This window comes from Bemisia tabaci, chromosome 1 (assembly GCF_918797505.1).
Source record: "Bemisia tabaci chromosome 1, PGI_BMITA_v3".
Lineage (NCBI taxonomy): Eukaryota > Metazoa > Arthropoda > Insecta > Hemiptera > Aleyrodidae > Bemisia > Bemisia tabaci.
The window spans coordinates 85,829,063-85,842,744 of NC_092793.1; the positions used below are offsets into that span (position 1 = coordinate 85,829,063).

General features: G+C 39.8%; 1 protein-coding gene across 1 annotated transcript in view; it reads right to left on the minus strand.

The window, feature by feature from the left end:
- LOC109041387 (fanconi-associated nuclease 1) overlaps positions 1-13,682 on the minus strand; it is a 34,302-nt gene that overhangs the window by 2,432 nt on the left and 18,188 nt on the right. The window contains exons 4-5 of the mRNA XM_019057735.2: positions 6,537-6,659; positions 3,483-3,594 (exon numbers count right to left, since the gene is read on the minus strand). Of these exons, the coding sequence (XP_018913280.2) occupies positions 3,483-3,594; positions 6,537-6,659 (235 nt within the window). The remainder of the gene's footprint in view (positions 1-3,482; positions 3,595-6,536; positions 6,660-13,682) is intronic.

A 13,682-nucleotide genomic window follows, 5' to 3' on the forward strand; every position in this document is an offset into this window, starting at 1 on the left:
TGCAGTTTGAACGGTCTTTAATATTTTTGAAAACCTACCTTCAACTTATTTTTGAAAGACACCTTTTGAAGAGCAATGTTCAGGCATGTCCAAATTGCACTTTAGACATTCTACATATTTAAAAAGGAACCAAACGCTGTCAGCATTATTAAGGTACAATACAATAGTTAATAAAGGAGCTACAAAGCCCAAAAATTCCTCAAATTGTTTATTGAAAAGAATGTCCAAAAAGTATTACAATGATCAATTTTTTGAGCGAATGGAAAAAGCCACAAAACTTGGTTTACATATTCAAGTAAACGGAGTAAAAACTGATTAAATGAGACGTTGTTGAGCTCTTTTTGTCAAATATAGATCGAAAAATTACATTTCTCCAGCTAGTCCGGGCAAACAAGGAGAGAGCCTGCAAAAATCCCGGGTAGCAATATTTTCAGTGATTCTTATGTCATTTTTGACGCTGAATCCGAATTGCAACTTTGCACCGACAAATTCGGACCTGAAAGTTGCCTTATTTTGCAAAAAATGGCCTAAAATTGGCTTTTTTGGCATATCATGGTCTGTAATTCGGGAGAAGGTGTTCTGACCACAAAATTAGGTATTTTCAATATATATATATATATATATATATATATATATATATATATATATATATATATATGTGTCGCTTTTATAGCGCTCTTTGGCGCTGTGCGACGCCTAATCGCCACAAAGCTCGGTCTTCCCACAGGTCATCAGGGAGTTGACAATCTCTTATCTCATTTAACACCCCCTGTCGCCAACCTCTCACTGGGCGTCCCCTACGTCTCCTCCCAGGAGGAACCCAATCAAGCATCTTTTTTGGCAGCCTCTCTTCCGTCATCCTATTGACATGACCATACCAAACAAGTTGTTTGGTCATGACGTCGAACACGATGTCATTTTCGACTTCCATTATCTGACGCACTCTATCATTACGGACCCGATCTCTCCTAGAAATTCCTGCTGACCTTCTCCAGAAATCCATCTCCGTTGCTCTTAGCATATCCTGTGTCCGTTTCTTCAGCTGCCAAACTTCACATCCGTATGTTAATATACTTTTGACTACAGCGTTGTATATCCTCCTCTTGTTATCTTTGGAAATCCGCTGATCCCAGAGGATCCCATTAAGCATGGCGATGGCTTTCCTTCCTAGAAGATTACGGTCCCGAATGGCCTGATCCAGCTTCCCATCCGAAGTCAGGTTCACCCCCAGGTACTTGTATTGTTCGCAACTTTCTATATGAGTGCACGTGGTGAGTAGCACCTGGAGCTTTAGTTGCTATTTGAATTTAGTTTGAAAACTAGGGGGCTGCGCCACCTGGCCGCTACGCGGCCCAACCCCCCAGAGGCGCTTCGCGCATCTAATATACAGGTATAAATAGCATTAAGATCGTTATGTGTTTTTACTATGTTTAAAATGAGATAATTAAAAAAAATAGAAGAGAAACAAAATAAATGGTACGTAGAAAAAATAAGGCACGTGTAAAAAATTCAAAAAAAAAAAAAAAAAAAAAAAAATTAGATAAGTGGTGAAATTAAAAAATTAAATAAATGTATAGCTCCAACAAAAACAAAAAACAAAAATTAAAGTATAAAATCAACAAAAAACAACATAAAATATGGGGTAAAAATTTGAAATAGCGATAGAAATTTATAAATCAAAAATTTCTGGCCAAACTTCATTATGAATCACATTTTCAGAATTATTTTCCCCTATTTTTTGAATTTTTATACCATATTTTGATGTGCATCGTGATAATGCAACATAAAGTTGCCCATGGCTGAAAAGGGGTCCATTTACGTAGAGCCCAACTTGATCAAAACTTTGTCCCTGAGACTTATTAATTGTCATTGCAAACGCAAGTGCAATAGGGAACTGCGTCCAGTGGAGGATGAAAGGAAAGCTGGTGCTTTCTTCAGTGTCTAATTTTACTCTAGGAATAAAAACAATATCATCAGTATTGACTCCGGACATAATTCGTGCAGCGATAATAATGTTATGTAGTTTTACAATTTGTTGTTCCGGGGTAACGGAGGGAGGTAATTCAGAGTCATAGGGGTAGCGGCATCGGTAGCTGAAGGGGCACAGGTGGTGGAGGGCTCTGAGCCAGAGTAGAGCTAGAGACGGCGGAAAGCACGTGAGCATGGGCGGCGGGAGGGGAGCGGGGAGTGGAGGAGAAACCGAGCATTACACCCTTAGCGTGACACCCTCAGCATGACACCCTTAGCGTGACACGATGCGCTTATGATTTTATACTATAGAGTAAGATATTTATTTTGAGCCTTAAATCCGCCATACAAGATTGAGTGCACGTGGTGAGTAGCACCGGTTGTCTGGAAAATTTATGGTCAAATAAATAATCAAAGAAAATTCATTCGAAAGTTCATTCATTCATTTTCATGTCTCTTTTACTGTTCCTTTCAAGGTATTTAAAAGTCAATCCGATCAACTCATGCGTCTTCAACCATCCTATTTTGATCTCGCATTCAGTTTATTTTTTTTTTTGAGATTTTTAAGTTTGTGTTTGTGTTTAAGAAATAGTTTTCTTTTCTTGTCAATAAAATTGACTCCAGTATGTTCAAATTTGCTCTCATTATTCCTTCCTGCCAATCCTGTCCTCATCTCAGGAAAATCACCTCATTATATTTTGTGAGTACGCACTTCAAGTGTGTTGGCGCCCGAACCCAGGCGTCCCGACGAGCATCTGGCACCCTAAATTTATGGCTTGATCTGCTGAAGCTCGATCCTTTCCAGAAGGCTTGCTTTCTGATGATCAGGATCGTGCGAGTTCTCACTTTCCCTCGCCACACCCCCCTCTTTTTGGACGGGCAGTGATCGTTAGAATCGTTTCGATCTTCGCTGCTTCCTAATTTCTCAACTTTTTCTGCAACCGCATAGTGGAAGTACAAGGGTGGATGAATCGCGGCAAGGATTGGGTTCCTCCTGGGAGGAGACAAAAAGAACGCCCAGTGGAAGAGTGGAGGCAGGGGGTCTTAGTGGAAATGAGAGAGTGCAAACACCTTGAAGGACTTTGGAAGGGTAGGGCAATTTCCACTATGCGGTTGGAGAAAAAGTTGAGAAATTAGGAGGCAGCATTCTAACGATTTCGATTTCTTAAAATGTAGTATCAGAACTCTCATTATCCGCATTTACAACTTTCTAGCACGATTGCATTACCGAAAAAAAATCTGCAAAATCGCCAAGATGAGAAATTGGTAAAACCACTTAAGTGCCTTGCGGGAACACTTAACATTTAGCTACGACCCTGAGATTTTTTTGTGATTTTTTTCTAACCATGAGACAACTTTTTGGCAAGTATCTCTGTTGGATTTCGCAAATTTTTTTTTTAGGTCCAAAGTGGGACACCCTAGTGTGTGTGTGAGGGTGTGTGTGTGAGAATGTGTGTGTGTGTGTGGGGGGGGGGGGGTATGGGTGTGTGTATTTGCCTGCATGTGTAACTCACCTTGAATGTTACAGACTTCTGAATTAGCACCCATTTTTGAGAGATTGTAGAGCCACAGTCTCTGATTATGTGACAAGCGATCTTTGGGACTTTTGACCTCCACAAACATACACTGAGAAAAGAAATATAGCAATTAGAGAACAAATTAAGCAAGAATGCAACCTAACACTGCTCAGCTTTATTGATACAAGTATAATTTGATGCTACAATAACTGATGACGGCAAGGCGTTCAAGATCGATTTTTGATGAATCCCTCTTTGAAACTATCGTGGAGAGTCAATTACTAAGGTGTTCACTGCAAACACCCTGTTTATCGATCCTTTTCCATGAGTTTAAATGAGAGATAAATCAATTTATCGCAAAGCACGCCATGCAACTAGATGACAGAAAAAAATGAGGATATGAGCGGATATCAATTAGACATTTTGACCATATACATAGCATGAAAACCAGAAATATTGTATCAATTTTGTACCAGGCGTGCAGAATGTTCACGAACTGGCAATCTAAAGAGCCTCGCCAAAAAGTGGTGTTTTTTAGCCCCTTTTTTTATACCCGAGTTGGTCAACGGGACAAGGCTCAAATGAAAGCCTATCGTAAGGCAAACTTCCATGCAAAGTTTTAACTTGAAGTGACCCCTCGTTTAGGCTGTACAGCGTTGCCAATTTTCCAGTTTCATGTGCTAAAATCAAGGATATTGGACTATTAGTCCGGTGCATAAGTAGACTAGTACACCCGAGTTGGTCAACGGGACAAGGCTCAAACGAAAGCTTATGGTAAGGCAAACTTCCAGGAAAAGTTTCAACTTGAAGTGAAACCTCGTTTAGGCTGTACAGCGTTGCCAATTTTCCATTTTTATGCGCTATACTCACGAAATACTGAATCATCATGGTTCAACAGACAAGTACTAGGGGGCTATGCCCCCTGGCCGCTACGCGGCCCAACCCCCTGAAGGCGCTCCGCGCCATCAATGGGCCGCTTCGCGGCCCTATTTTTACCCTCCTATCAGTGTTAGTTTTATTTTTCCCCTAAAAAATTACGATATGAGGTATACTGTAATTTTAAACATTACTTAAAATTACTTTAAAATGAAAAGGACGGGTTTTGGAATGACTGCCTGATGAAATATTGCAGTAAAACAATGAACAATGATAGTCAGGTAAATTATTAAGATTTCATGAGTCGGGTTTCGAACCCACACCAAGTGCGAAGTGGACGCATTCGACGTCTTGTAGACGACTCGGCCACCGCTCGACGTGAGGTCGTAAGTGCGAATCTTGTGTAGATAAGTGTAGAGCTGATGCGCAGGCTACACAGCTACTGCGCAACCTCCTCGACCACTGCGCATCCTCCCGCGCATAGCGGTAGCAGTACCGGAGCATTCTGTAAACTCACTTTTATAACGTGATTTTAAAAAAACCTGGGTCCTTTTTCCAAAATCTGATTACAACGGGCTCATCTAGGGCCTATTACCAGTCGATTTACGCAAAAATAATGGAAATCGGCCCGGTAGAACGCTCAAACGAACTATGACAAAAAGTATAAATTTACATTGTTTAAATTTGAGAATTCGCAACTTTACCACGTAATATAAAAAAACCTGGGCCATATTTTGAAAATCTGAAAAGAGTTGGCTTATCTAGAGACAATTGCCCGTCGCCAGCCGCAAAAATCATGAAAATCGGCCCGGTAGAACGCTGGAACTAAGCGTCACCAGTTTCGCAAAATTAGGAGGTCTTGGAGCTTATAGTATAGAATACCCGAGTTGGTCAACGAGACAAGGCTCAAACGAAAGCTTACGGTAAGGCAAACTTCCAGGAAAAGTTACAACTCACTGATGATTCACTGATGATTCAGTATTTCGTTAGTATAGCGCATAAAAATGGAAAATTGGCAACGCTGTATAGCCTAAACGAGGTTTCACTTCAATTTGAAACTTTTCCTGGAAGTTTGCCTTACCATAAGCTTCCGTTTGAGTCTTGTCTCGTTGACTAACTCGGGTATACTAGTCTGTTGAACCATGATGAATCCAGTATTCCTTGAGTATTGCGCATAAAAATGGGAAATTGGCAACGCTGTACAGCCTAAACGAGGGGTCACTTCAAGTTGAAACTTTGCATGGAAGTTTGCCTTACCATAAGCTTTCGTTTGAGCCTTGTCTCGTTGACCAACTCGGGTATACTGGTCTGTTGAACCATGATGATTCAGTATTTCGTGAGTATAGCGCATAAAAATGAAAAATTGGCGACGCTGTACAGCCTAAACGAGGTTTCACTTCAAGTTGAAACTTTTCCTGGAAGTTTGCCTTACCACAAGCTTTCGTTTGAGCCTTGTCCCGTTGACCAACTCGGGTGTACTAGTCTACCGGACTAATAGTCCAATATCCTTGATTTTAGCACATGAAACTGGAAAATTGGCAACGCTGTACAGCCTAAACGAGGGGTCACTTCAAGTTGAAACTTTGCATGGAAGTTTGCCTTACCATAAGCTTTCGTTTGAGCCTTGTCCCGTTTCCCAACTCGGGTATAAAAAAAAGGGGCTAAACTTGGCGAGGCTCTTTGGCGGATGAACAGTGTACACTGCAAAACACGGTGTACACTCCGGCAGTAGTCACGCTGATTTTTTGTTAAAATTACCTCAATTGTGCTTAACTTTCGTCAAAATCACTTCGACTGCGCTGATTTTTAGTAAAATTTACTTCCACTGCTCAGTTTTGTTGTAAAATTTACTTTGAGCACGCTGATTTTTTGTCAAAATTACTTCGACCTGTGTGACTGCCTGAGTAACCGCTGTGTAATAGTGCGTAGAGAAAATTTGCTTTTTGATGGTAAAAACGTACACTGATGAACGTTCAGAACCCCTGTTCTGTACCTTGATTATTCTTCCCAGGAGGGAAATTTAATCAGGCGTTCTCTTAAAGACTCAAGCGCCCAAAAGGATAATACAAGAAAAACAGTAAAAACATATTGAATCAAACCGATATATATCTCAGAGCTCTAAAATATTGCTCCTATGGGTCCATTTCCTTTAACTTGTACAAACTAGATGCTTACTTTTTTTTGGAATGGATTCCACATTGTAAGATCAGGAAAAGCTTTGCCATAAAGACGCACATTTTGTAGTAGGTGAAGGCAGAGTTTACAAAATACTTTGACTGACAAAGAGGCTAAAAAATCCTGAAACACATAAAGGGAAAAAATACTGTGAAAATATGATTGTAAATTGATAGGTTGAAACTGAATCAACTATGCTGAGCCTTATAATAGTATTTATTCTAAATGGGTGGACCTTAACTCTATACAAAACAGCTTTCAGTTACTATTGTGAAATATTTAAGGTATTTAATGAAATGAGCATGTCATGTAACTGATGAGACACTACCACCTACCCATACCTGGTCATAGTTTGAGGTTATTTGGTGAAAGCTGTGGAAAACACACGGGATCACAAAGGGAGGTCTTATTGTTAAGAAAATTGATTTTTTTACTTGAAAAAGTGAATTTGTTGCTGGCTTGGAATTTTCAGCTGAATTACTAGGCAACTTTGATCGAATAAAACAAATTTGTAGGACAGAATTACATTTTAAAAGAGGGGAAAAATTGATTGATATATGCCAATGTGAGGAGTAAAGAGGATGACGGATGCAACCTGCCAAACGTCACATAGGTGAGAAGGTGAAGGGGATCTAAATTGCCGGCGGTTTCTTCAGCTTTCCTTAAATATTTCTGTTTCTTTGCTGCCAAAGGTGTCTTATTTCAATCCTGAAATATTTCTGTTTCTTTGCTGCTAAAGATGTCTTATTTCAATCCTGCCGATTATGAAGTCTCATATTTCAGCAAGCATTGTGTGAAACTGTAGGAACTGCAAAAATTCACACTCCGCGTGCTAATCGTGGCCCAGCCGTATCCCTCCGCACCACTTACTAACACACTCTCACACAATTACTCACGTAGGAATTGGTTGAGACCATTACTCTATATAAAGCTGTCGTACCGGCTCACTCTGCCCCTCCCCCCTCCCAGAGAAAAATTGGCCGAAGCGATTTCCTTTAAGCTCGGTACACACCTTCAGTGTGTCTACTAAAACAGGTGGGCCAAAAATCAGTACTTCTACAGTACATTCCCAAAAATTTCAGTACCTCCTCAATAGAAAAATTCAGTACTTTTTCAGTACTTTCATTTGACGAAATTCGAAAAATTTCAAAAATTTGAATTTCTCGCTCAAATTGAGATTGAAATGACCAAAAAATGAAAAATATTCCGCACCTTTTGCGGAATTTCCGCACTTTTTCAGTACTTCCGGACCCCCCTTAAAAAATCGGTACTATTTCCGGACTTGTTGACACCCTGTTAACACAAGTTGTTGGAGGGGCATCGTCACTGGTCTTATACGAGGTCTGTTAGATTAGAAACCAGATTTTGGTCATAACTAGCCCACAATGCGTCCAAATTACGTTTTCTTGAGCTTTTCTGATAGCTGAAAATATATTTAAGAACGCTTCGTTCACAAATTTGAAAAATCATAATTAGCTTTGTTGGTATGCGCAGGCATTTGAGGCGCCTCATGAGGTTATGCTGTACAGCATCGACTCGTAGCTTCAGCATCAATGCCGTATGCCCAGGTAGCGGCCGTTCGGGCATACGGCTCCGAGCCTGATGCGCTCAACCTGCCGGCCGCCGGCTTCGGGCATTGAAGCCCGATGCTGGAGAGCCGACCGAGCCAGCCTCAAGCGCTGATGCTGAGGTTTGATGCTGGCTCAGGGACCAACATGGGCCTCAGCCTCTGAGGCCGGACCGTCGGCTTGCGGCCCGATACGGCCTCAATTTTCGGACCCGCCACCCACCTTAATTACCGACGGGGCTGTCCCAGAAGACCGCGACCCTCGGACTCTGCGATGAATTCGCGGAACACCCCTTTGTTTACGTTTCCCATTGGCGCGGTGGCCCACGCCGGGGCGCTGGCGTCCGACGCGTCTGCTAATTGAAGCCGCTAATTTTGATGCTGGACTCAGCATCAAAACTGATGCAGCATCAGAAAAGGAGCCGGGAGTCGGCTTCACCAGGTGAAGCCGCCTCAACGGCATATGCGCTCCCTCGGCGCACTGATCGAAGCGGCATGAAAGTCCGCGCCGGGCCTCCGCCTCGCGCGCCGATGCGGCTCCGTTTATGATGCTCCCTCAAACCTCAGCTCTAAATCCCTGGGTATGCGGCTTAAAGTAAGGTAACCTCAAGGGCGTTTTGCGATTTTTATGTTTGACCGAACTTGTCTCTCTTTTTTCGGTCTTGCACTACATTTTTCAACCCACAAGGACGATTGGAGTTTCGTCTCCATATCGTAGCCGTACACTAAAGTATTGTCATCGAAAATTATCCTATCCAAAAATGTAGGATCATTGTAAGAACGTTCAAGCAGCTAAAGGGAAATTGACATTTGGTTGGATTTTCGTTCAACGGACAACAATCAAGGGGCAAGTGTACCTGAAACTCGATGCGTGTCTACATATTCTATCAAAATTGTATGTTCCAGAGAAATATTACTCTGTTCAACAAGCTCAAAACGACCATTTTCGGGCACTTTTCCCCGCACTTCTTCCACGTGACAAATGTCAGTTGCCGTTGAGGGTCGATTCCCATACTCCTCATCTTCGACGAACTCCTGACCAGTTTTGAATCGTTTAACCCACTCAAAACAGTGGAAACATCTCATACAATGATCTTGGTAAACTTTACTTAGCATACCAAAAGTTTCGGTACAAGGTATACCGAGTTTAAAACAAAATTAAAAGTTGAGTCTTTGCTATATCAGTGATTGCATGCTGAAAATCGCAAAACGCACCTGACTTACTCGTATTCAAGATGACACAGAATAAACACTGATCAAAATAAACAAAATCTGTGAACGTAGCGTTCCTAAGTATACTTCCAGCTATCAGGAAAGCTCAAGAAAACCTAATTTGGACGCATTGTGGGCTAGTTATGACCAAAATCCGGTGTCTAATCTAAAAGACCTCGTATGACTAGTATTTAAAATAACTATATGAAATTTTCCCAAAAATTCTAAAATGAGCTTGTTTATTAACCCTTAAATGACTGACCGTTTTTACCTAAACGAATGACTCCCGGGCCTGCGAGGCCCGTATTGAGAACATACAGGGTGTTCGAAAAGTCCCCTCCCCCCCTCTAACTTTGGACCAAATTGAGGCAAAGATTTGAAACTTGGAGGGTTGTTCCATATATATATATCCATGGTTACCATATTTTTTCTATATTGTCTTACAACTTGATCTATGTTTGTATGATCTGTCTTCTTTTTGGTAAAAACCCAGTTATTCTTGTTATTTATTACAATTACTCCTTATTATAAGGTAAGAAAGTTGTGTGCCTTCTTGTTTCATTAAATGCTTCTTTTAGCTTAATTTGGGTTTCCAAATTCTTCTTTCCTAAGGTTCGTTTCTTTCACTTTTCCTTTATTCTTGTCTTGCCTAACCTCTATTTTTTGTGAGAAAATGCGTAACATTTTTTGGTGCCGTGACCAGGATATACACAACGCAGGAAATTTATTTACAGTATTGATTTCTGGTGGTCTTTGTTTTGAGGTTTTGGCAATATTTCAGAAAGTTTGATGGAATCTTTTCAAATTGTTTCAATCTGACGTTTTCAAGGTTTTTCATTTTATTATGAAGTTTGGCAACGCAGTTCAGTTGCTACTTCGATATCTTTCAGATAACAGCTGATGCTTTCTGAGTTATAATTTTATATGTTAAAATTGGCAACGGTTCAGTTGTTCGATATCTGTTTAGATAACAGCTGATGGGTTCTCATTTTTATTTTCGTTAGAAGAAAATACTAACCTAATGTTGAAGATTATTGTTTTCCTTACTCCCCTTTGAGGATCATGGAATGTCATTGATGAATTTTTCTTGAATTACTCTTCATTGAATTTGCTCTTTCATTTGTGTGTTGTTGTATGCCCTTTTTGTATTGATGAACTTATTTACTAACATGTACCTTCTCCATCTAGACAAGACGATTCGATATGAGTATCGAATCTGCCAGATTCTTCAGTTGACTATCGATCAATCGACAGTGACTTTGGCCAGAGCTTGACTACTAGTTTAGTAAGTCAGAATATGGCAAAGTATCGGTATGACTACCCACTGATTGGGCGCAGAATCTGACCGATTCTTGATAGTTTGCGCAGCTATCTTCAGTACAGTGACTCTGGCCAGAGCTTGACTACTAGTATAGTAAGTCAGAATATGGCAGAGTATCGGTATGACTACCCACTGACTGAGCGCTTGATTCTGTTAGAATCTCGATATGTCTTTTTTCACTTCAGTGATTCTGGCCAGAGCTTGACTACTAGTTTAGTAAGTCAGAATATGGCAGAGTATCGGTATGACTACCCACTGAGTTCCAGAGTAAGAATTTTCGATGAAATATCGATTTTCTGTTTTATGGTTGTGCTGCTATTCAATTTTTGATATGATCATCTATGGTGAGTCTAAAATCAATGACTTTAAACGCGGTGTTTCAAATATTAATGTTAGTATTCATTTTATTTTAGCTGTTCCTGACCTTTTCTCTTCCCTTCTCCTTCCTTATCCTTCTCGCACGATGGACTCTGATGCCGATGTGAGACCATTGGCTCTGGAGGTAACCAGTGAATCGATCCAAAGTCAGCTGGATTCCTTTACCGCGTATTTGGCATCCGGTAATATCTCTCCAAATGAACTGGAAGTCAGGTATAAGAGCGTCTTACCCCTTCTGGATAGGCAATCTCGGGTGATTCATGAATGAAAAAAAATTGATCCTTCCAGAGCTCCTAATCTACAAGCTTTCGAGAATCAGTATTTTCAGGCGCTAGCGAAGACAAAAATGCTTCAAGATGCGGCATGCACTCAGAATAACTCAGCTGCAGTTTCTATCGGTTCTCAAATTTCTCCCTTCCTATCAATTTTAAATCTGAAACCTGCGGATTTGCCAATCTTCAATGGAAAATTGAAAAATGAAATTGAAAATTGGAGTTGAATGCGAGAAACATTTTTTAAATACCTATAAACGTCTACCTTGCGGAAGGTATGAACTAAAGTTACCTTTTAATGATAAACTGCCATTTTTGGGAGAGTCTAGATCTCAAGCGCTACGTCGTTTATTATCTCTTGAGAAGCGGCTCACTCCAGAGTTATTTGTAAGATACTCTGATGTTATAAATGAATATTTGTCATTGGGGCATTTAGAATTGGTTCCCGAAAGTGAGTTAAACAATTCACGTGTATTTTATTTACCCCATCATGCTGTCATAAATGAGTCAAAATTGACTTCTAAATTGCGTGTAGTTTTTGATGGCTCAGCTACCACTACTTCAGGGGTATCATTAAATGATGTTCTAATGTCAGGTCCAACAATCCAAGAAGATCTAATTTCAATTTTACTACGTTTCCGAAAACATAAATACGTACTAATTGCAGATATTGAAAAAATGTATCGACAAGTTTCAATAGATCCTAATGATCGGGATATGTTGAGGATTCTTTGGCGTGACCGCCAAACTGGGGAGATGTTGACTTACCGCTTGACTCGAGTTACCTTTGGATTAAAACCCTCTGCATTTCAAGCGATTCGATCTATACATCAACTTGCGTTAGATGAAAATCCAGAGTTTCCACTCGCTTCGGAGATTACAATTACAGATTTTTATGTCCATGATCTCTTAACCGGAAATGATGATTTCCAGATTATCATTGTATTATGTGATCAATTGAGTAAAATGTTCAAGAAAGGAGGTTTTAAATTAGTAAAAATGTCATCTAATGATCCCAAAATATTGAAATATATTAAAGAATCTAATAAAGATGTAGATGATGATTCCTCCATCCTCATTGCGCCAAATGATATAGTAAAAACTCTTGGCCTTGTTTATAATACTTTTAAAGATTGTTTTTTGATATCTAATTTATCGATATTTGAGCACACTAAAAATTCAAAAATTACTAAACGTAGCATTCTCTCTGATACTTCTAAGATTTTTGACCCATTATCTTTCTTAAGTCCGTTAGTAATACGGGCCAAGCTGATAATGCAAGACATTTGGAAGCTAAAGATTCTCTGGGATGAATCGGTGCCTCAGTCTATTTTTACTCTATGGACAAATTTTTGTTCAGATATGTTGTTAATCTCAAAATTAGAAATTCCTAGACACGTTGTTTCTCCTTATGCTGTTAATGTAGAGTTGCATGGTTTTTCTGATGCGTCAATCCGAGCTTACGGTGCTTGCATTTACGTTCGTTCGATTGATAAAGACAAAACCTCTCACTGTCAATTATTAATTTCAAAATCCCGCGTGGCTCCGTTGCATTCTACTAGTTTACCAAGATTAGAACTATGTGGGGCATTACTTTTATCACGATTATTGTCTCAAGTTTTAAATGCTATGCGGATGCCCTTTTCGGCGATTTTCTTGTGGACTGATTCGACGATTACTCTTGACTGGATTCGTGAACCTCCAAATCCTTGGAAAACCTTTGTAGCTAATAGAGTGGCTGAAATTCAGTTGAATACTAAAAATGCTCACTGGTGTCATGTATCATCAGATCAAAATCCTGCTGATTTAATTTCTCGTGGGGTTCAGTCTTCGACTTTAATAAACTCAAGTTTATGGTGGCATGGACCAGAAATGTTACATAACCCGGGTATTTTCCAACATTGTCATCAAGACATTAGGTTTGATAATGATTTGTCTACTGAAATGCAGTCTTCTTGTACTTCTCACGTAATTTCAATTAAGCCCTTTGACTTATTTGAGAAATACTCTTCCCTTTCTAAACTGATAAGAGTTTTTGCATATGTTCAACGGTTTATTTTCAATTCTAAGTCTAAAAACAAGCCATGTAGAAAGATTGGAGAATTAACAGCAGCTGAATGCGACAGTTCTTTAAATAAATTGATTAAAATTGCCCAATCGGAAGCAATTTCGCGTGATATTTCAGATCTGTCTTCCGGTGCTTTACACAAAAAAAGCAAACTTTTAGCATTAAATCCCTTCCTTGATGAAACTGGAGTTTTAAGGGTCAATGGTCGTTTACGTAATGCAAGAATTCCTTACGCACAAAAATTTCCTATAATATTACCAAATAGACATAAATTGACGAACTTAATTTTTAGACACGAACATTCTGTTCGACTATTTCATCCAGGCCC